The sequence below is a fragment of the Zonotrichia leucophrys genome, chromosome 15 (genome assembly GCF_028769735.1).
Source record: "Zonotrichia leucophrys gambelii isolate GWCS_2022_RI chromosome 15, RI_Zleu_2.0, whole genome shotgun sequence".
NCBI lineage: Eukaryota > Metazoa > Chordata > Aves > Passeriformes > Passerellidae > Zonotrichia > Zonotrichia leucophrys.
Window position 1 is genome coordinate 2,980,160 of NC_088185.1, and position 22,542 is coordinate 3,002,701.

Here is a 22,542-nt window from a genome sequence, read left to right on the forward strand (position 1 = left end):
GATTTTAGGACTGAATTTTGCTTTGTGGTAAAATGTAAAACTGTGCTCTCGATGCTTCTATACTGCATTGGTTTATCACAGAATCACGAGAATGAATTTGGTTGGAGAATATCTCTGGGATCATCGAGTTCGAATGATCCCAGAGCGTGACCGGTGACCACCCTGTCAAGTAAACCACAGCACCAAGTGCCACATCCACTCTTTCCCTAAAGGTGAAGGCAGCTCTTCATGACCCTTTAGAACGAGGCGAGCTGAAATCGGATAAACTTTTTAGTTCTGGGGTAACTTACGACCTGAGCTCGTTGGAATTGGGGAAAGAACGTTGCCTTGTGAGGAAAACCAGCGACGGGAGCTCTGGAAGCCGCGCGCGCGGGGCCGGCGGCCGCCTCCGCATTCTCCCCCGCGCGGGCTCCTTCCCGCCCGGCACCTCCTCCGCAGGTCCCGCCGGGGGCGGCTCGCTGTCCCCGCGGCTCCGCGGGGTCCCCTCAGCCCCGAGGGGGTCGGACCCGCTCCCCTCCCTCACGGCCCGGCCGCTCTTCCCGCCACCCGCCGTCCCCTCACGGCGGCCGCCCCTCCCCTCCCCGCCGGCCCCGCGCGTGCGCGGAGCGCGGGCCCCGCCGGGCGGGCGGGCGGAGCCGAGCGGAGCCGCCGAGCGCAGCCGTGCCGAGCCCCGCGCAGCCCCGGCATTGTGCGGGCGGGCGCCCCGACACACGGACCGAGCCGCCGGCCGCGCCGAGCGCCGCGTTCCCCGCCGAGCCCGCCGCCCCCCAGCAGCATGTCGGGCCGGTCGGTGCGGGCCGAGACCCGGAGCCGGGCGAAGGATGATATCAAGCGGGTGATGGCGGCCATCGAGAAAGTGCGCAAATGGTGAGCGGGCCGCGCCGCGCCGGGACCCCGCGCCCGCGTCCCCCCGCGCCCCGCGCCGGCCCCGCGCGGGTCCGGGGCTCGCCGGCGGCCGCGGGGGGCGGGGAGCCGGCGGCACCCAGCAGCCATTTCGCTCCGGCGAGTCACATGAAGGCGGCGGCGGCGTGTGAGGGCGAGAGGCGGCTCCATTGTGCGGCCGAGCCCCCTCCCCGCCGCCCCCCGCCGCTCCCCGCGGACCCCGGCCCGCCGCCCCTCGCCGCGGGTCCCGGGCCGCCCGCCTCGGGCATGGGCGGGCGGCAGGGTCGGGCCGGGCGCCTCCCGCCGCCGGCCCCTACAAAGGGCCCGAGGAGCGGGCCCGGGGTGGCTCCGCCGCCCGCTCTTCTGGGTGGAAATAGTGCTCGGAGAAGTGTTCTGGAAAAAAAGAAAACACCTTAAGAATACCCCTGTGAAGCTCCCGAGAGTTTATTTTCTGTCGTTGCCTGTTTGTGTGTTGATTTCACCTCCAGAGTTCCCGGGGTTTGCGCGTAAAAGCGCAGCGAACCCGTGCGCGATCGTCTCCCACCGACGCTCCGGGAGAGAGCGCGAACTGCCCCTGGAACCTCTCGTAAATCATAAAATTGAAGGTTATTCCCCGTGTGAAATAAGTCCCTTTTGTTAGGCCTTCAACGTGTTTTGGCATTTCCCCGCTTTTGTCTTTTTTTCCTTGCTTTTGTTAGAAAAACCCTCACGAGGTGTTTAAACAATACAGTACGGCGGTCGCCGCCGTGCTGTGCATGGTCGGTCCGGGATTTGGGATGGCATAAAGAGCGGTGCCGGTGTGACTCAAGAGTGAATCTTTCTTCCAGCAAGTTGGCTGAGACTGTTCAGCAGTCTCTGTGCACGTATCTTAAAATACTTTTCTTTAAACATTTGGAATCCACGGGGAAATCCCTTGCGTTATTGTTACTGCTCATCACTCAGCTGGGTTGCAGCTTTGAAATCAAGGGGACACTTCTATTGTCCTCCTCGGCTAACGCTTTGTTTTCGTTAAAAAAAAGCGCAAAACACAGAGTTGAACGTGTTCGTATGAGGGTGAAATGGATTGTTAAGTTTTAAATGGCCTGGAGCACACGAAGGGCCCGTTGGGGTGAGCCGGACAAAGGATCGGGCCGGGTGTCCGGGAGCGCCGGGCACGGGATGGGCATTGCGGAGACCCCGGCCTTTGTGCGGGAGCCGGGGCAGCCCCAGCTAAACCCCGCAGCTCGGGTGCTTTCAGGAACTCTCTTTACTCGGGTGTTGTTTTTAAGTGCAGTTTGCTGACTGCCGGGCCGGCTTTGGAAGGTCAGAACAATGTGCAGCGGTGTGACAGGACTTTTGTTCCAGCCGGAGCGTGCTTGGATGTGTGGGACTGTTCTGGCTGTAGGTATTTCATTCATGAGCGCAGCACGCTCCCTTTGAATCCTGGTTTGTGGAATTCAGAGAGGAGTAGAGACAGAAGCTTGGCCATTCAACAAAATACCTATTTTTTTTTTTTTTCTTGGCAAGGGCTTTCTGCCATCATGCCAGTTGCTATGGCTCTTTCTGTAAAACAGAAATCTTATGGTATAAATAGATTTCTCTGCATTTTAACCTTCACGATAGACAGCTTGGCTATAGAGGGTTCCTGTATAGTCATGCAGTGTTTCTGTTGATTATTGTCAGAAGTATTGATACAACTTTTTGTGGAAGTATTTACATAAAGCAATTTTCTTATTTTTAAGGGAATCGTAATTTGAAGGTGAATCTCATGGTTACCCCCCTCCACCTGCAGTCAAATACAGTGGGAAATTAGCTAGAGAGAGTCTGTGTTTTGTGGTTTCAGTGTTTTGAGAAGACTTGGCTTGTTCAATTGAACTTTCCACACTGGCAATTCCTGCATCTTCAGAAGAGCCACATCGGCAATTTCCAAGTGTGCAGTTGCATTTGCATAATAGGAGCAATTTGTTGCCATCCACAGCTCTTCTGTGGAAATGCAGCCACTGAAAATTAAAATACCTTGTGTCCAGCATTTCCTAGAAGAGAGTTTTGTGAGATTTGTGTGCTCGGAGCAGTGTGTGCCAGGGATGGGCAGGGAGGCAGATGGGCTGGGAACTCCTCTGAGCAGGCAGTGGCTTTATCCAAGGCATTATCCCCCTGGGCAGGTGTGCAGCACCTTGCTGTGCCTGCTGCTCCTGAATCCCCGTGCTGCCACGTCTGTGAATGTGCCTGCTGGAAGGCAGCTTCCATCAGGGCAGACTCTGTTCCTCAGGAAATCAGCGTTCCTGGACAGCCAGCACTTGGATGCAGATCCCCTGTTTTCCTGTCAGTTCACAGAGCTCGTGGCACTTCTGGTTTATTGCTGGAACTTCGTAGTAAACAGTGAAGCTGTTACGTTTTTATCTTGAGATTACTGTAACCTTATCTCCTTTGTTTAAACCATGCTCATGAATGAGCATCTGTTTTGGAAAACACGCAGCACGTGGCTTACAGAATACATGGTTGCCTTGTGTTTGTGTGGCAGAAATGTTAAATTTCCACAGTAAGAGAACAGTTCTGCCTTTCTTTAACAGTACTTTCTGTCAGTCTATTTTAAAAAATCCTCTGAGAAGATTTTGTCTCAATTAATGGTGCAGGATTTTGTCTTTAAAGGTTGATGGGCACATGTAGATTCCAAGTGGGTTCTTAAGAAGAGAGAGCAAAAACTATTGTGCCCTCAACCAGCACTAGAAAAGGCACTCTTGGTTTGTGTCAAATTCTGATTTATTAAATTAAGGAAAATACAGACATCTACTGAGACAAGGAATGAATAAGAGGAAAGCATAAGTGGTAGGATGTCTTGGGAGGCAGTGAAATAATTTGCATGGGTACAGAGCACTGCTGGACTTTAGGACAGCTGTGCAGATATGTAAGGATGGAGGTCTGGAATACCTGGTGGGGATAGGTAACCCTGGCTTTAGAGAATGCACCAGGAATCAGAAATCCCACTGTGCTGCCTTCCCTTTGAATTGCAGTATTTCTCAGGAGTCCTTTGACCTTTTTCTGACCCATCAAAGCCCTGATCTGACCGGTGATAACACCTTAGGAAGAAGAGGTGAACCTGGACAACTGGTGAAAGTACCTGGAGAAAGCTGAGGGGAAAAGTCCCCACAGGCTGTTTTACCTGGCCCATTGGCTGGGATCCTGAGCTGTGGCTATTTAGGATTTCTGGGCAGTGCTGCTGTAGCTTTTCTGTTCACTGTCTCCATTCAGACTTGCTAAAATGCTTTTGTGTGGTATGTAATGCTCTGAGATAGAGTTTCTGCAGGTTTTGCTGCTCATGCCTCCTTCTTCAAATAGGCTTTTGCTCTGAAAAGGAGTCATGACACAGAGCTCCCTAACAAGATGTCTTTGGAAAAAGGCTGTTTGCTACTCCCCGATCACCTCCCTGCCTTAGCCTGTCTGTGGTGGGTTTTGTCCTAGGACTGCAGTTCAAGCAGTGGCAGTTGAAGTAAAAATATCCAGTGTGTGTGCAGGAATGCATTGAGTTCTGTAGTGGCCCAAACACACTGTTACCATGCTTGAATTATGATCCCTTTCTTTTTCCTTGCTTGAATTATTTCTCTTGACTTCAGTGGGAGCTGAAGGTGGAGTTTTGGCACGTGTGAGCCGTGGCTCTCTCTGCTGTGGGCAAGGTGCTTGTGGCCACCAAGCAGGGCTTGCTTTAAGCCGTGTGCACATTGCAGGGGGCTCCCCAAATGTGCTGTGCTTAGATAAACCCAGAGAGAAGGTGTCTGTGACCACATGTCCTTGTCCGGTCTCTCTGCATGGCATTTGATTGGATTTGCAGCCTGTTCAATAAACACCATGTGTGTCTGGGGCTCCTTCACGTTAGTCACTAGACAAACATCTACTCAGCAGTGGGCGTGCTCGGAAAAGCAAGCCTACGCTTCACAAAATCAGTTTTTGTGCATCTGACAGCACTTTTTGTGTATAATAATGGCATATTCTTTCCCATCCCCTTTCTCTTTTGCTTGATCCCACAGGGAGGTCATAATTCTGTGATTTTCACCAAACTCTGTTGCAATGCAAGTGAGTGTGATGTGATAAATTCAGCATTATGACGTCACTTCGTGATCACCAGCAGAAGATGGGGTATGTGGGAGCAAATCCGTGTGTAAATGCAGCTCACTGTGATGAATGGTAGTCGTGGGAAAAGGCCAGACAAGTGGGAAAGCCTTTCCTTGAGTGATATATTGGCAGTAAAGGCTTTCTGTGTCTCTGCCATCAAATGTTTCTGGCACTCACTGCTGCTGCAGAAGCTGCCTTGACACTTTCTGTATAAGTGTAATATACACTGTTGTGTTTGCTCACCCATATATTACTTTTACACGTGGAATCTGATGTTCATCTGTGGAGCTTTAGTGTTATTAAACAAAGTATAAATATATTTGAGAGTCTTGGGTTATTTAGCATGGGGAATTGGGTATATAATGATGTAAGTTCTGAGATATTAGTATGCCTCAGGCATAAGCACTGAAGAAGTGTTGATACTAATGGTTACCCTTTGTACCCTTGGCTGTCCTTTAAATGCTGTGCAGATATAGTTTAGAATTTAAAAATGCCTTTACACAATTTCAGAAAAAATGTAAGGGTTTGTTTCTGTTGCACTGATTAGTTTCTGAATTTACTGTAACTAAAATATCGAAGATACTTCTCAGTGTGGAAGATTAAAAGAAAAATTATTATTGTATGTATTTCATTTTCTGTTGTTACTCCTGAGTCATTCATGGAGAAACAGGAGAGCTTTGAAAACAGGCAAAATGGGTTTTTCTGTAAAACTGTGGAGTTTATCAGCTAGACATGGACAAGTACAGTTGATAATTGCCACATTTTCAGCCTGATAAAGTGCCAGGCTGGTGGTGTTCCATTAGCCACCGTTTCCAATCCAACAGTCAGCACAGAGACCAACCTACAGAGAATAACAGGGATGGTGCAATTACAGATATTGCTCAGTCATCACTTATCAAAGGTGGAATTGAGTGATGGGGGTGGAATTCTGGTCAGGACCTCGGGGTGGGTGGGTGGGTGCAGCAGACAGGAAAACAGGTGAAGAAACTATTCAAGGTTTCACAACAGACTGAGCACAAGAGTTCATGAGTTCCTCATTGCTATTCCAGCACTGGGCCAGTGAGGATCCTCTGTGATTTGTGCAGCATTTCCCAAACTCTCTGCCCTGGGCAGCAGCAGGAAATTGTCACTTCTCACTGAGTGAAAATCCCTGATCAGCAGCTTGGGATGGTGTTTCTGCACAAAAGATTAAAAAGGGACTGTTCAGGGTAGAAGTGGGTTTGGGGTTTTTGTTTGCTTGTTTGGATTTTGGGTTTTGTTTTGAAATGGTAAGGCAGTAAGTATTACAGATAATATTCTAAGCTTAATTTGCAATAAATGTCATAAATCTTGAAATGATTTTACCCTGTTGATCTTGAATGTCTGAAAGTCATTGCGTTTCTTTGTTAACAAATTTGTGTTTGTGCTGCCAATGCTTTTATTAAGTTTTAGGGGAGATTGTCTTCTTTTTATTCTTATTAATACTTTCATGGTCTTAAACTGTCAATACTGTAAATACTTACACAAGTAAAATATTTGCATAATAGCACTGTGATGTTGGGTTTTCTTTTTAGCCGTAGGTTTGCAGGACTGGGATGTTGGTGTACTTCCATCACAAAATATTCTTATTCCCGTTGTTGTCTGAATTACTGTGTATTGAAATCAGTTAAAAAATCCCTAGAGCTGAGGGTTATCAAAACTTAAAGTGGTAAGAAGCTCAGAAGAGTTAAAATGTCAGGGCTAACTTTAATCCTAGAAGGAAAAAGTTACTAATATAGGTTTCCTCCTGTGTTCTACAGTCTGTCCAGTGAAGATGCTGTGTGAGGCTGCTTTGAGATGCTAACAGGTATCTTGAACTTTTGGTTTTCCAGTGCAGCATCTCTAAGTAATATTTTGCTGTAGGAAAAGACTAAAATCTTGATTTTTAAAAAAAAAAGCATTTATTCACCTCTCCCCACACCCAAAACAAAACCCCAGTTGGTTTTATTTCCATAATTTCAAAGGTTTTCTTAAGTAGAAATAAATCTAGCTTGCCTTGTATCCTTAAAAAACCCCAAATTATATCATGATCATCTCTTCACAATTAAGTATGCTCTCATTATTGACATGCCCTCATCTCCACTGTCATTTTTATCGCATGTAGAGCTCCAAATTAGAGTGAAATTGGATTTTGACATACTTTAGCCACCTAGTGTACCCAAATGGCTGTGTCTAAACACATTGAGGCAACACTGCTCCATGAAGAGCAGTGGGAAAGAAATGAATTTGAAATAGTTTTGGACTTTAATTAAAATATCATTATGGACAGAGCCAAAATATATCAAATAGTCATATACAGTTTAGCTTTGCTTTTGTTCTTAATTAAACAAGAAAATGCTTCTTCTAAAGGAAAAATATAAGATTGGCTTTGGTAGCTAAAACAAATAGTCAGGAGGATGTTTGTGACATTTGTACAGTGGGGCTGCTTTTGATTCTGGAGGCCCCTTCTAAAAATGGAGCTATCACATCTATGTAAATATATATATTTGGAGTCACATCCAGCTTCTCCCATCCTGCAAAGAACATTTTTTATTTTTTTAATCTATAACTGGATCCCAAATCTATTATTTAAATGTTTATGGGAAAAAAAAAAAAAAGCCTGAGATCTCATGCCAAATTAATTTCAGATGTTCCTGAATATTTAATGGAATCGGTCTTTGTTGTTAACTTTTAATGGATCCATTTGCAGAGCTGCATTGCAAACCCAGGAACCAGCAGTGGTAATCTGTGACCTGAAAACTGATCCCAGAAACGTTGATGAAATTTCTCTGGCATTGTGGACCTTCTGTAAAGCCCTGATGTGCAGAGCTCAAGGAGTGCATCCCTCCCTCAGCCCAGCATCCATCCCTGTGCAGCCCAGCCCGGGAGCCCCAGGCAGAGCCACCCTGCAGCCACATTTCCTTCCCTTTGTCACCCCCTCAGCTGGCAGGGCGTGCACAGAGCAGCCCAGGCTGTGCCTTCCCCTCTCTGCTTTTCCCCAGAGCCAGGCTCTCATTCTGCACCTGATGGCTCCCTGCGAGGCTCTGGGATGGCAGAGCTGTCTGTCTGTCTGTCAGGGGTGTGGAGTGAGCATTAAATTGCCAGCAGCAAATTTCTGCCCCCCCCCCCAAATAAACCTCAGATGGTCAAAATGCATCTAGGTTGCTAATCCCATTAAACAGCTTCATGATAATCAAAACACACTGGTCTGTCTAAACCCTCTTCTGCTGTCTAGAAACTTAAGTGAAAATTGTAGGCATTAAATCTGTATTTTCAATTGCTGTTCTTCTTAACTTTATCTTTAATCCAGATCTTACTACTGCTACTGCAGTTACTCGCCCAGTCAAGTAAGAGCCCTGAGAAATCTGGAGGTTAGCAGTGCTCTAGCAAGTTGTGAAATGCAAAGAACAATTTGCACAATGCAGTGCTAAAGTCGATGTAATAGAGATCATCCTACTTAATAGCCTGTTTAAATTCTTGACAACTTACAATAGGAGATCACTCTCTTCTGAATCTGAAGTGTAACTCCTCCTGCATTGTAATTTTGTAGGGAGAAGAAGTGGGTGACAGTTGGCGACACATCCCTAAGGATTTACAAATGGGTACCAGTAACAGAGCCTAAAGTGGATGATGTAAGTATCCTGCAGTATCTTGCTTTTTCCAGATGTAGATGCTCCTGTTTAGGCAAAGTCAAAAGAAATGCTCTTTGATTTTCACTGAGCCTTTAAGCTAAGGCTGGTGTGGGTTTTGCAGGCTCCAGGGGGATGTTGGTCTCTACAGCAGTGATGTGGATGGGTGAGTGTGTGACAGTGTCCTGGAGTCAGCTGGGATCAGTTCTCAGATAACTTCAACATGCAGCTGAAACTCAGTTTGAAACCTTTAGTTTGAAACCCTTCTCTGACTAACTGGGAGGCAGGGAGGGAGAGTTATGGCATGGATTATTTTTCTCCCTTTCTGCCTGGTGATTTAAAGAAAGCAGCTGGTTTGGAACAGGGCAGAGAACATATTCTGTGTGTGCATCAATGCTGTTCTGCTCAAAACCAGGTGGAAAACATTTGACATGAGTGTAGGAATATCCTGTGGAGCTGGGATCACTTCTATTAGCATGTCCAGCCAAGGAATACAGCAGCAATGCTTCTGTTGTCCTGTGTGTTTTCTCTTGATAAATGTTCTGTCTGTGCATCCTGTTTATGTTGTGTGCACTGTTTGTGTGGCGTAAAAAGAAGGGTAAAAATCAAAGTTGATAGGACTTACAAATTGTTTTTTAAAATGATCACTGCTCTCATTTAATAAATTGTAATATTGTGATAGAGAGAACACTAACCCATGATACCACAGTAAATTAATGACACAACAGAAAACATCCTAAGTTTGGTACTCTTTCCTTGGGCTGTTATGTGCTTTTACTTTACCTGAAATATGAGTGAAGACCTATTTGGAAGAAAACTTCTCTATTAATAGATGTGTAAAATGGTGGTTTTTCAGACAAGACACTGTCATGACCTTGTCTTACTCAGACTCCACATTTAAGACCTGGGTTTTTTTATTAGGATTGCTTTAACTGAGTTGTTTCTTTCTGTGCTTTGGTTGTCCCACAGATTTCAGGGCCTGTCAGAGTTGTGGTAAACCTCAGGGGTTCTTCCAGTGCTTGGGCAGCATCTCTCTGAAGTTCCCCCTTGGGAATTGGGAAACCTGTCCATTCCTTCTGGTTGTCTTAATGTTTGGTCTTGATTTTATTATTTATAGTACATAGTGGCGGAAAATTGTGCTGTGTGTGTGAGAGGGAGTGCAGGGTTTGGGATATTTAGGATCAGGGCTTGTGGCAGTTTTCCTGCTGTTCAGCTGTGCCTGCAGGATGGGTGCTGGGGGACTTGGAAACAGAATTTCTAAGTGAGCTTCTGGAGGAATTTTCAAGGTCACAGCTACCCAAAGTCAGGTTCTCTGTTATGAAGAATGGGTTTATATAATGGTTTCCTTGTGCAGAGTTTAATTGTGTTTTCTAAGCCATCATCTCTAGGTTGAGGCTCCAGATTTGCAGAAATTGGGACACTTGTTTAAGACCAGTTACACTGGTGTCCTACAGTCATGTTCTTTTCATTTCAAGTAGATCCTGTTGTGCAGCTGCAGTTGTTGCAGGCTTGGTGTTGGCAAGGTTTCTGTTCTGCTGCTCTGAAAGTTCTCACAAATCACACAAGCACATAGATTTTATATAATACGATTTATTTACATAAATTATCCTTGCCTGGTATACAAGTACCAGGTAGGGATAATTTTGTCTATTAAATTTTGTTGTTGACATCTTTTTATATCTAATTTCATCCATTCTGAAGGACCAGACAGCATATTTGCTTTTCACTAAAATAGGAGAGTGATGCCTTCCCTTATTTCAAGTGGAAGTTGTCTTTGATTTTGGTGAACAGAAATTAAATTACTTCCCCCCCTCACGTGCTGCTCCTGAGGCACTTTGACATTTCTCTGCACTGCAATTAGCTTGGCTGCTCCTCCTCCTGCATGTTCTGGAACCTCACCACTCTGATGGTTAAACCTCTTTAACAAACACCTGTCAGCTTAAATGGCTCACAGTCACACTCAGTGTTTCTTTTGTGGCAGAAGTGTCCTTTTTACCTTTAAAAAGCAACAAAACCAAACCTGAGAGAGATCATGACCCCTCTGACCTTTCATTTTGCACAGGTAAAGAATTCCATGTGCTCTCACCTCTGTTTCGTGCATCAGCAAATAAGTAAAAATGCAGTTTAGAAATAAGCTTAATAATTAAAATAGAGAGAAAAGTCCCTACAGATGTCACTTGTTGAATTTCTTCTGCAGTCTTAGACAGTGTTTGATTGTGGTTCAGTTCCTTCCCTCCCTGGAGGACAGGCTCTGTTCAGAAGGGTGGGCTCAGAGCTCTGGAGTCAGAGCTCTGAATTGTCTCCTCAGCAGGCAGGATCTCCACAAGCAGTGCAGCTGCTTCTTTTTCCTGTGAGTCTGATTACATCACCTCCTAATTGCAAATGCTGCATCCCTGGGCAGGCCCAGATTCCCAGGGATGGATGCCATGGTCCCTGGGCAGGCACAGATTCCCCAGGGATGGATGCCATGGTCCCTGGGCAGGCACAGATTCCCCAGGGATGGATTCCATGGTCCCTGGGCAGGCCCAGATTCCCAGGGATGGATTCCATGGTCCCTGAGCAGGCACAGATTCCCTGTCATGGATGCCATGGTCCCTGGGCAGGCACAGATTCCCAGGGATGGATGCCATGGTCCCTGGGCAGGCACAGATTCCCAGGGATGGATGCCATGGTCCCTGGGCAGGCACAGATTCCCCAGGGATGGATGCCATGGTCCCTGGGCAGGCACAGATTCCCTGTCATGGATTCCATGGTCCCTGGGTAGGCACAGATTCCCCAGGGATGATTCCATGATCCCTGAGCAGGCACAGATTCCCCAGGGATGGATTCCATGGTCCCTGGGCAGGCACAGATTCCCAGGGATGGATGCCATGGTCCCTGGGCAGGCCCAGATTCCCAGGGATGGATTCCATGGTCCCTGGGCAGGCACAGATTCCCTGTCATGGATGCCATGGTCCCTGGGCAGGCACAGATTCCCCAGGGATGGATGCCATGGTCCCTGGGCAGGCACAGATTCCCTGTCATGGATTCCATGGTCCCTGGGTAGGCACAGATTCCCTGTCATGGATTCCATGGTCCCTGGGCAGGCACAGATTCCCTGTCAAGGATGGATTCCATGGTCCCTGGGCAGGCACAGAATCCCCAGGGATGGATGCCATGGTCCCTGGGCAGGCACAGATTCCCAGGGATGGATGCCATGGTCCCTGGGCAGGCACAGATTCCCAGGGATGGATTCCATGGTCCCTGGGCAGGCACAGATTCCCCAGGGATGGATTCCATGGTCCCTGGGCAGGCACAGATTCCCTGTCATGGATTCCATGATCCCTTCTTTGTTTGCATCTGGGAGCAGGTTGGGACCCACAGCTCATGCAGGGCTTGTGCTCTGTGCTTTGGGTCAATCTGACTTTTCTTAATCCATCTTTCAGGTTTTTTTGAATGAAGAAACAGCATTAGTTGTAGAGGAGGAGGAGGTTTCAGTTGGGGTTGTGAGCTGTTCTTACAGAGGTGCTCAGTGGGGAGGGTTTTACACAGCAAGCTGGATTTCTCTGCATGGCCATGGTCTCATGTGTGTGTGGTGCCTTTTGTTTTTCAGAAAAATAAGAATAAGAAAAAGGGCAAAGATGAGAAGTGTGGCTCTGAAGTGACCACTCCAGAGAACAGCTCCTCCCCAGGGATGATGGACATGCATGGTGAGTGGGAGAAGGTGACACCCAGTGCCCCTCTTACACTGCTGGCAAAGTGTAAACCAAGATCAGATCCTCCACTGCTCTGATGGATGGGCTTGAATCAAAATGGAAAACACCATCAGATACTCACTTGGTACCTTGGATCAAAATGGAAAACACCATCAGATACTCACTTGGTACCTTGGACTTCTCTTCTGTGGATGTACTAACAGTTGTTTATATTTGGGCTATGAGCATAAGGGAAAAAACTTGTTAGTGGAGTTAAATGTGAAAATAAAATTAGAAGTATCTACCACTCTAAGCACTGCCCTCAGGTGCAGTAATACCTCAACAGTTTGCTGCTTGAAGAACCAAAAATCCCCCAAAGGCTCAGTGGGACCTACTCTAATTTAGGCAGGTTTTGTACTTATTAACTCTCTTACTGATTAAGGTCAAGAGAATTCTGCAAGAGCCAAGAAAGCAAGCTCTGGTTCTGTGCTGCCTTCCTTCTGCTGCAGGATGAGAAATTAACTGCTCAAGAAAACATTTTTTGTTTGCCAGTCAGGCACTATGAGGTCAATTTTATTTCACTTTAATTTTTAAAAAATGTTACTTTTGAGTGTTAGCCTGGTGTTTATTACAGAGCAGCTTGCACAGCTCAGCTCTGCTTCAGGTTTTCACCTTCTGGGTGTTTGGATAACAATTGTGGCTGAGAATGCAGCACTGTTTGGGCTGATAAGAGAGGATCACTTTTTAGCGGGGTGTAAATTTTCAATTTCAGTTTTATTTGCATTTATGCTGCCTCATGGTTGCTTTTTGCAGTGCTGACAGCAAGTGAGGTCTTGCAGTTAAAGGATGAGCAGGGGTTTTGCAGGTCTGGATTAATTTTTCATCTATTTCAAACCTTTTAACTTTTTCCTTGGTCAGATCATTTAATTTTTTTAAGTCTTGATGCTCCCGTCCATGAGGTGAATGTACTACTTGACTTTTTTATCACTTATCACCCGTGTTTTTAACTGTACAATTTCACACTGTACAATTTTGTAATAAATTTAATCTGAATTGACTTCAGGCTGCTCTGGAGAGAGGTGATCCCAGCAGCAGCTCTGTGTTCCTGCAGTCCTTTGGATGTAATGGTTGTAGAGATGCAGAGGGAGGTGGATTGACTTGTATTCTAGTAATTTAATTCATAATATTTTGCAGGGTGAGTTTTCTTTAGGGAGCAGGAACTCCCCTCTTGGTTATCCAGGGATGTTGGTCTGGTTTAAAGGAAGTTGGACCCCAGAGCTATGTGTAAAATAATAGCTGAGTACTTAAACCACTGTCACAGGCAGAATATTTCATGTTAACTGCAGATCTGTGCTGCAGAGGATTACTGGGATCCAAGTCTTTGAGGGCTAGAAAATATTCTGGACAGTTATCACTTAAAAACTGTTGGTATTGGGCTGAATGTTACATTTCACCTTGAGGGGGTTTTGGGTTGGGTTTTTTTTTTGACCTTCAGGAGTCAATTCAAAAATATCTGCTTATCTGAACATTGGAGTGATGGGTATTTGGAAATGTGCAGCATGAACTGACTTAGCCCTGTGTTATATGAGACTGCACCTTTGTTTGATCTGCTTTACTCATATTTCAAAATTCTGGGTTCTTTTGCATCAGATCTGAGTAAAACACTCTTTGTTTTAATGTATAAAATTAGTATTAGATTTTTAGTAACTGCTTGGAAACTCCTTAGGCTGGTGTGGAAAGAAGTTGGGTGTGTAGTGTGAGCATGAATGATTAAACTTGATCCCTAATGAGCTAAATTACATCATGTGTTATCAGGGAATAATGTGGAAGCATTCAGGTGTGCTTTGTATCCTGTCAAATCAAACTGGGTTGGTTTCCACTCTTGTGTTCCCAGATGACAACAGCAACCAGAGTTCAATAGCTGATGCTTCTCCAATCAAACAGGAAAACAGCAGCAATTCCAGCCCAGCCCCAGAGCAGAGCTTGGCAACACAAGCAGACGGCACTGAAGTCAAATCTGACGAAACTCAGGCAGAGGCAAAGGAGCAGCCTGGTTCAGAAGGTGAGCTGAGAGGGCCTTTTGGAAGCAAAACAAAAAAAAGTTATCCTTTGGTGTGTTATTTATTTGCTTATCCACTTTAAGAACTGGAAAATAATAATTTGAAAGAGATGGTTTCTGAATTCTCGGCATTTATGTGAAAATGGGCCATAATTTCTCTGACCTGCTGGTGATTTTTCATACAACTGGAAAGGTCACACTGACATTCAGGGGTCTTTTCAGAGAGAAACAAACAAAATACTGGTTTATTGTTCTCAAATCTCAGTCTTGAAAGAATAAATAATTTAAAATCATCTTTGAAATGGCTGCTACCATGTAATCACACAAGTCCTGGAAAGTGTTAGTTTGTGTAGATCTCTGGAAGTTGATGCCTTAGTGTGACAGTAAAATAGAGGTGAGATACTTTGAAATTACTTTTTAAATTTTGTAAACTATAATGCAAGCTTTCTTTTCTCTTAATCCTGCTTGCTGCTTATTCAAAAGTTAGCTCTGAATTCTGTCCTAATTTTCTGAAAGCATTACAAGATTCTATTGCAGTCGTGGACAGATTAAAAATACATGTGGGTTAAGGGATTGTTCTGACCCTCACTCTTTAAATGGTATTTTGGGTAATTGAAACATGCTGTGTATTTATATTCTTAGGAAGATAACTTTCTTTGTCCTATTATAACAGGTAAAAGATGTCCTTAACACCATTCTAATGATTTGGTTGCAGAATTCTTCCCATACCAAAGCAATTAAATTATGCTCTCCTGATTTAGTTCTTCACTCAGTAGCTCCACTGACCAATTTAAATTTAGAACTTTTATCTTGGTAATGCCAGAGTGCTCAAATATGTTAAGTGTTGTCATTTTTAACTGGGGTTAAAATTTGACAACAGAACCATCACCAAATTGGAATAAATCGGAGCAATAATACCTCCACCTGCATATTTGGCCACAGTAAAGAGTAAGGATTTACTCCTTGGTTTAATATTGTCTGAACCTGCTTATATGAAGCTGTTACATAGCATGGAAGTTCCCCTGGTTAAATTTTATGTTCAGGGAAAATCAAACCAAGTCCTCTGGATTGAGAGCCAGGTATTGTAAAATGAAAGGGAGACATAAAAGCAAAAAATTCCTGTTATTAATGCAAGGGGTTTCAGTTGGTTAAATGCTGTAAAATGAAAGGGAGACATAAAAGCAAAAAATTCCTGTTATTAATGCAGGGGGTTTCAGTTGGTTAAATGCTGTGTTAAACAATTTATTAAACATTTATCTCCCTTGTTGTGATCAGTCAGAGCCCTGCAGTTGGGACATTATTCAGCTGGACAGGGTTAATGACCTTGCCTGTCTCATGTCACTCCACTGAAATGAGGGAGCCACTTGGTGTGGTCAGAAATGCTTAATGAGGAATGAAATAAACCAGGTGGATTAAAGCATTCTGCTGTGGGAACAAGTCCTGCAGGCACTGGAATAGTTTGAGGCTTGGTGGTTTCAGGTCTGGATCCCCTTGGCCAAAGGGCAGCAGCAGGCTGAGTTCCATCAGGAGCAGCTGGAAGGGAGCAGCAGGGATGGGCTGGATTTGTCACAGGGAGGTGGGAACATGGCCAAGTGCTCCTCAGCTCAGTGGGGGCTGAGAGATACACAGCAAAAATCAAAACTCAGATTTCTTTGGACCCTTGGGACTTGTTTCTTTATCAGCATGAGGATGCTTTTGTGGTGAGACACGGACAGGAAGAGGATTCTGCCTGAGTTCACTGAATGTGATCTCTGAGATGCTCATGATGGGCATCACTCAGTCTGGAATTCAGAAATGCTTGTGATGCTTTTTATACAGTACACAAAAATATCCATTACTCACTGGCTATGGCATCTTCATTAACCAAAACTGTCCAAAAATTTTGTTTGATCTTGCATTTCTCTTAATATGGAATAAATTCATAAAATCTTTGGGTCAGGAATCTAGAAACACATTTTACATGCCCCTGTCCCCTATTTAAAGAAATGTGTGCTTTAACCTTGAGTCTTCATTTTATACAGGTTTTTAGATCCATCAGTTGTAATACTTCAGCCTTTTGCTTCTGGTTTGAAGAAATTCCCTTCCTTGCAGTCCAGACTGGTTTGCTGAGGGCTCAGGCATCCTCTTTGAGGCTGTGCAGGAGCTTGGCTCCCTCTAGGGTCTGATCCCAGGGTCTGTGCTCCAGCAGCAGGAAGGAAAAACTCAGGCAGCAGCTGGGTTGTGATCCTGGAGTTTGAGCTTCATTCATCATATTCATACACTTATTTGTGTATTTTTATTAATGGTTACAGTGTGGGTGAAATGGATGTGCTGGGGGATGTTGCTGATGGGAAGATATCCTGGAAATCTCCTGCTGAAAGCTTTCATCTGTTTGCTTAAAATTATTTCTTGCCATTTCAGATACCTCTGATGAACAGAATTCACAGTCTTCAATGGAAAATTCCATGAATAGTTCAGAGAAAGCAGAAATTCAGTCCTCTGGAGAAAATGATTTAATTACAGAGGCATCTAAAAACTCTCAGGTAACTTTAAATGCAATAGTCCAATTGCATGGATCTTGGAAAAGTTTATTTTTAGTTAAAAGCAAATATAAGGAGGACAGCTGTGTATTTTCATTAATTTCCAAAGTGAGGACCTTTAGTAAAGCAGCTGTAGATTATTAAATGTGCCTGTACCTGGTTTTGTGGCCCAGGTGGCTGGCTGCTTGAATCTCACAGAATTGGAACAGTAAAACCAGATTGGTCTGATGGATTTCTTGGTTTCTTAAACCAGACCATGTTTTTAAGTGAATATTAACATTTTGCATTAATAAATTGCTTGGAACAAACCTACTGGACCCTTTGAGGACCATTCAGAAGTAGAACACCTTCTATAAAGGTAAATGTTGATGGCAGTTAGGAGAGTTAATTTGTGGATGTTTGGGTGTTTGTTTACTCACTGAAACACTGAAAAATTCTGGGTGGCTGGGAGGAGGAAATGATCCTTGCAGTTGTGCCCTTCTGAGGGCAGGACAAGTGCAGATGCTCAGGCAGAGCCCTGCTCCTCCTGCTTTTCCTGTGGGTGCTCGGTTCCAGTGCACCCTCCATCGAGGCTGTTCCTTGGAATATTCACTGTGGGGTTTAGCCTGGAAATAGGATTTTGCTCCTTGTAGATGACAACAAGTGCAAAGCTGCTGAGGTAAGGTGTGAGTAGAGGAGTGACTCCAGGCAGCACTGGGACGTGTTGTGGCATCCAGGGATGCTTTGTCTGGGACCCATCACACGCTGGGGAATTGTTTGTTTGATGTTTGTGGTGCCTGAACTTCAGTGCAATGATAACGTGGCTGTTTTTCTTTTCCCCCTCATTAAGGACTCTGAAGGAGTGCCACCTTCTAAAAAGATGAAAGTAGAGGCTTCCCAACAAAATGTTGAAGAGATTTAGACTATAGATTTTTCTGGTCAGTTTTTATGTAAGGTACATCAATGGGCTTAATTATAGAACAACCTTACTTAAGCATCTTCTCTTGGATGAGGACAGAACTCCTAACTTTTCAAGTTACCAAGCAAAAATCCAAGAAAGCCTAACAAAGGTTTAACTTCTCAGACACTGAAAACTTTTTCCTGTGAAACAAACATTGAGAACTTTTAAGTTACTGTCTCTGAATTGGTTGGAGTAAACAACTCAGGAGGGGTCTACGCACTGTTTCTAAAGTCAAAATTACAATTATGTTGCTGCTGTATTTTTTTTTCATTTCTCTATTTAACATTGTAAGATATTTAAGGATGGTACAGGTCAGGTATTAGCTTTCATGTGAAGTTCATTGTTCTGGCGTGATGTCTGCTTTTGTTTTGTGCCTTGTGTTCTGAAAACAGTGCTAACTTTTAAAAGTTGTTTTGCAACTGTCTCCTTTGCAAAGTGGCCTATGTTTGCATAATGCCATGTAGTAAGGCTTTTTTTTTTTTCTTTTTTTGTTTGGGGTTTTTGTTTTGTTTTTAAGTTTTAAATCCCTGGTGCTTAAATTTTTAAACAACTACAAATCAGGAAGCCATTTTCACTCTTGGAGTCCAAGGAGAAAAAGGAGCTTGATATTTTATTTTAGCAGCTATAGTGGAGATCTTTTATTGAATGCATGGCATTCGCAACTGTAAATTTGGTCTTCTAAATACTTAACTTCATCAGAAGTTAACATGATCTGTTTACCATTTATAGTCCAGATCTGAATAGATATTCTAACACAGGCACTTAAAATACTTAGTATTAGGTCCAGATCTCTGTACTGGGTACAACTTGCTTTACAGGAAAGTTCCACTATGTACATAAATAGGATCAAAGGGATTGATGCACAGTGAGTTTATTTTCAATTGGTCTTTTTTGATATCATGTTTTCACTGAACTGGATTTCATTGTACTGTTTCATTATGAGATGTTTACTTCTATGTTCCAGGAAAATACTGTATTATGGGGGAGGGGGGTTCCTTATTCTCTTTCAGCAAGTCTTGTAAATAAGCCTTGTTGTTTCCATAGTCCAGTTCCTGACTGCAGTTAGGAATGTTCCTTCTCTTCCAATTACCGTTGAAGTGTGCTTATGCTAACTGAACTAATGGAAAGGCACAAGGTGGGTGCAGCTCCCCTCAAATTCCTGGCAAGCAGAAGTGTGGAACCATCTGCATCAGGTCACGAGGGTCTGGTCTTCCAGTGGTATTTGTACTTCCAGGGAATAACCCTGATCTCCCACTTCCATGCACACACATCCATCCACGTGTCCATCCGTGCTGCTGGCTCGGGCCCTTGCTCTGTCTTCTCCTGCTGTGGGAGATGGAATTTGCAATTTCAAATAAGATCTCACAGCTCTGGAAATGGTTGAGTGTAGTTTGTAAGCTGAAAAACTGTAAATACTTTTTTAGATGAAAACAAAAAAAAAATAAAATAAAAAAAGAAGTTGCTTCCAGTTGATAAAGGTTTTTTCGTAAATTAGGGTTGTGAAGCTTATAGAGGTCTGAATTCTCCAACAGTGAAAATGGCTTGCACTTAGACTACTGCATTACGTTTGCAATTACCACTTTATTAGGAAAAATAACGAGGAACTGGGGGGAGGGAAAAGGGGAGGGAGGAGTGGGGAGCCAATACTGACCTTCCATAAAATGTTTGTAGGATTGAACCCCAAATAACCTATGACACTCAACTTTTCCTTTATGTTGAAATAAAACATTTTGGATTTTAACTGAATAAAATTTGATTGCAAATCATTCATGAAAACAGCATGCTCCCTAATAAGATTTTGGGATTTCTGGTCTGATCATGAAGTCCATTAACATTCTGAAAATAAGGAAATGAGGAGCCAAAAACTGAATTTGCACAATATATGCAATGAAACGGTAGAATTCTCTCTTGAATTGTGTGTATGCCTAAAATGTGGATAACTGGTCCATGATGATTGATTTGTATGTATATTACATTCAGATTTAAGTGATATTTTGTGAGAAGTTCTATTGATATATTAAATGGGCAAATCTAGAAAGATTCAAACTTTTAAATATTTTTGATTTACTAACTTTTCATTATTCTTAATGCTAAAACAAAACAAATTGATGCCACCTTGGACAAGTAGTCGTGTTTACTAATCCCTCTCTTCAGGTGCATCGCAGCAAGTTTTTAATTTTCATTTTGTAGACGTATCCAAGGGAGTAAATAGACTTTTCATTTAGGAACTAATTCCTGTACTTTAGGAAGAAATAAAATATATAAATAGCACTAAAAATACCTCAAATTTTTCATTAGATAGAAACATTTATTGGCATTATTGACATCAACCAGGTTTAATTATAAACTTCCTTTTCTCTCCTGTGGCTTCTGCTCAGAACTGTTCATTGTTCTGTGGCTAACGAGACAAGGCATCATAACCATCTTCCTAGAGGCTTTATTTCTGAGGTAGAAATCCTTTATTTACAGCTTCTACAGAATGCATTCAGATCTTTTATTTTAACCAGAGATTCTAGTGACAACAGACAACTGAACAAGCAGATAGATTTGGGTTCCTTAGACCTGTTATTGTCAGTCTCTGAGGGAAGAGGCTTTGACATTATCTGGTATGAAGAAATCCAAAATAGTGTATAAGACTGTTATTAGTCTTTTTTTGAAGTGCCTGATAACATTTATGGGCCAACGGATGTGATTGAACACATTTTAATGCCAGAAAGTACAGATGGGACCAAACCAGAACATGGAATTCAAATCCACTGAGGTTTGAAACCAGATCTAAATCCAGCTTTTTTTGGCTTGGACCTATCTCTACCCAAAACTTGTTTTATGAACTCACTGTAAAAGGGTTTATTGAAAGCATTGAGAGGTGGAGCAGGAGGAGAGATGTAATTCTTTTCAAGATGACTGAAAGTTCTCATACAGCTGATGTTTTAGAAATAGTGCAAATATCAAGAAGTGCTTCCTTGCTACAATGCTGAATGTTGGAGCTTCAGTTACAAATAAATAAATAAATAAAATAACAAAAAATATGAAAAAAAAAAAGAAACTAGAAGCAAGCAAGTAATTTAGCTGAGTTTGTGGAACACGTGGGAAGGCCTTCCGGATAATCGATTTACTCAGCCAAACATTTTATAGCAGAACTATTCCTTGGAATTTTTATGCTTGGGAAAGTAGTTGTTAAACATTCCAAAAAGTGCTGGCACTTACAAAACAACAACAAAAAATAAAATCAACAAGGCAGTATAAAATATCGGTTTTGGGTGGCTATCTTCATACATAAGCATTGTCATGTTTTGGAATGTTCTTTATCTCTAAGGGCCTGTTAGAAGGTGTAAAGAATTTTGTTTTCTTCAATACCTAATCGTTTTCCATCTTATGATTTGTGTGTGTGTGTTGTACAGCAGTATAATTTTTCACTTATTTATTCCATCGGTAGTTATGGTTTGTACAATGTACAATGGTTTCATTTCAAAATAAAATAAAAAATCACAACATGAACGCTGTGTGAATAATTTTTATCAAGAAACCTAATCTCACTTCGGTTCCTTTTGGTTTTTTATTTTTTTAATTTGCAATAAATTTCTGTTTTTATAAATGGTATTTTTAAATGTGCATTCTCTGGTGTTGTCTTGTTTGGTAATGTATAAAATGATCCTCCTTTGAGAAGTCCAAAGGTGCCTTGATAATTGTGTGGTGGGGCAGGGGCAGGTGGTGGTTGTAAAAACAACATATATGACCAGTGTAATTACAGCAATCTGCAGAATAATTTGGTAATTTAAGATAATTCATTTACCAAATTCCTCGTTTGGTGCTCGGTTAAAATGTTGTGGTACCTTAAATTGGAGGGGGAAGGGAAGGCAGAGTGTGAAACGTGCTTCAGTTTGGAAACAAGCTGGAGCCCAATGATTGCAAGGGTAAAACTCCTGAGGAGTTTTGGAAAGATTCTTTACATTCAAGATGGATATAAAGTGTCCAGCTTATTTTTAGTGTTCGGTGTGCTCTGTCCCAAGGTGGCCTGCAGTTCCTCAGGCAGCTGGACTGCCCTGCTGGCTGGTGAGCCCCAGCCTGCTCCCACCTTGGCTCTCTCACATTTACTGGGGTGCTCCTAACATCCTTAGCAGCCCCTTTAAACTCACTAACCTGGGAAGGAAACTGCTTTAGTTTGCTTTCTTTCCTTCTCCAGATTAGTGAATTAAACCAGGAGACACCAAGGAGTTCCATACGGGGTGGAACTGGAGAGAGAGGACAGGACAAGTAGGAGCAAGGCTGTAACTCAAGATGGGTCCCAGGAGGAAAGGCCTCTGAGCAGGTAAGGCTGGTGCCAGGGGGAGAGCAGTGGCAGCCTGGAGCAGGGCAGGGCTGGAAGTTTTCCCTGTGGTTTCCTGGGAAGTTGTCCCTGTGGTTTGGGAGCAGGATGGGCACGGAGTGGGGCAGGCTGGGCTGGACTCCTGCACTCAGCCCCAGCCCAGGCTGTGAGTAAGATCCCTTGAGCTCTTCCCCTCCTCAGTATGGAAATGCTTATCTTCCTGTCTGTAGATTCGGGAGGATAATCTCACCACTAAGTGGTGTGGAATACACTGTGGGCATTGAGCAGCTTGGGTGTCTCTGTTCACAGTGTGTACTGCACTTGAATTCCTCCTGTGCTAAAAGCCTATTTCAAGGAATTGGTGTTGTTCCTTGAAGGAACATCAGCAGAAGCTGGTGGCCTGTGTTTCACCTTGAACTGTGGATTGATGAAAAACAGAAAGAAAAGGAA

The 22,542-nt window shown here is 43.6% G+C and overlaps 1 protein-coding gene across 1 annotated transcript; it reads left to right on the forward strand.

Annotated features, from left to right (window-relative positions):
- The first annotated feature begins 640 nt into the window (after positions 1-640).
- On the forward strand, positions 641-21,284 carry BCL7A (BAF chromatin remodeling complex subunit BCL7A). The gene is made up of 6 exons (XM_064726903.1): positions 641-867; positions 8,516-8,597; positions 12,187-12,283; positions 14,163-14,330; positions 16,728-16,849; positions 17,676-21,284. Exons 1-6 carry the CDS (start codon positions 776-778, stop codon positions 17,745-17,747), a joined length of 633 nt encoding a protein of 210 aa, XP_064582973.1. The 5' UTR covers positions 641-775; the 3' UTR covers positions 17,748-21,284.
- The last annotated feature ends 1,258 nt before the right edge of the window (positions 21,285-22,542 follow it).

Excerpts from the sequence above, each read along its gene's own strand:
- BCL7A (XM_064726903.1), top strand. The coding sequence starts at position 776 with ATGTCGGGCCGGTCGGTGCGGGCCGAGACCCGGAGCCGGGCGAAGGAT. Across the intron at positions 8,598-12,186 it reads CAGAGCCTAAAGTGGATGAT|AAAAATAAGAATAAGAAAAA; the intron begins GTAAGTATCCTG and ends TTTGTTTTTCAG. Across the intron at positions 16,850-17,675 it reads AGGCATCTAAAAACTCTCAG|GACTCTGAAGGAGTGCCACC; the intron begins GTAACTTTAAAT and ends CCCCTCATTAAG.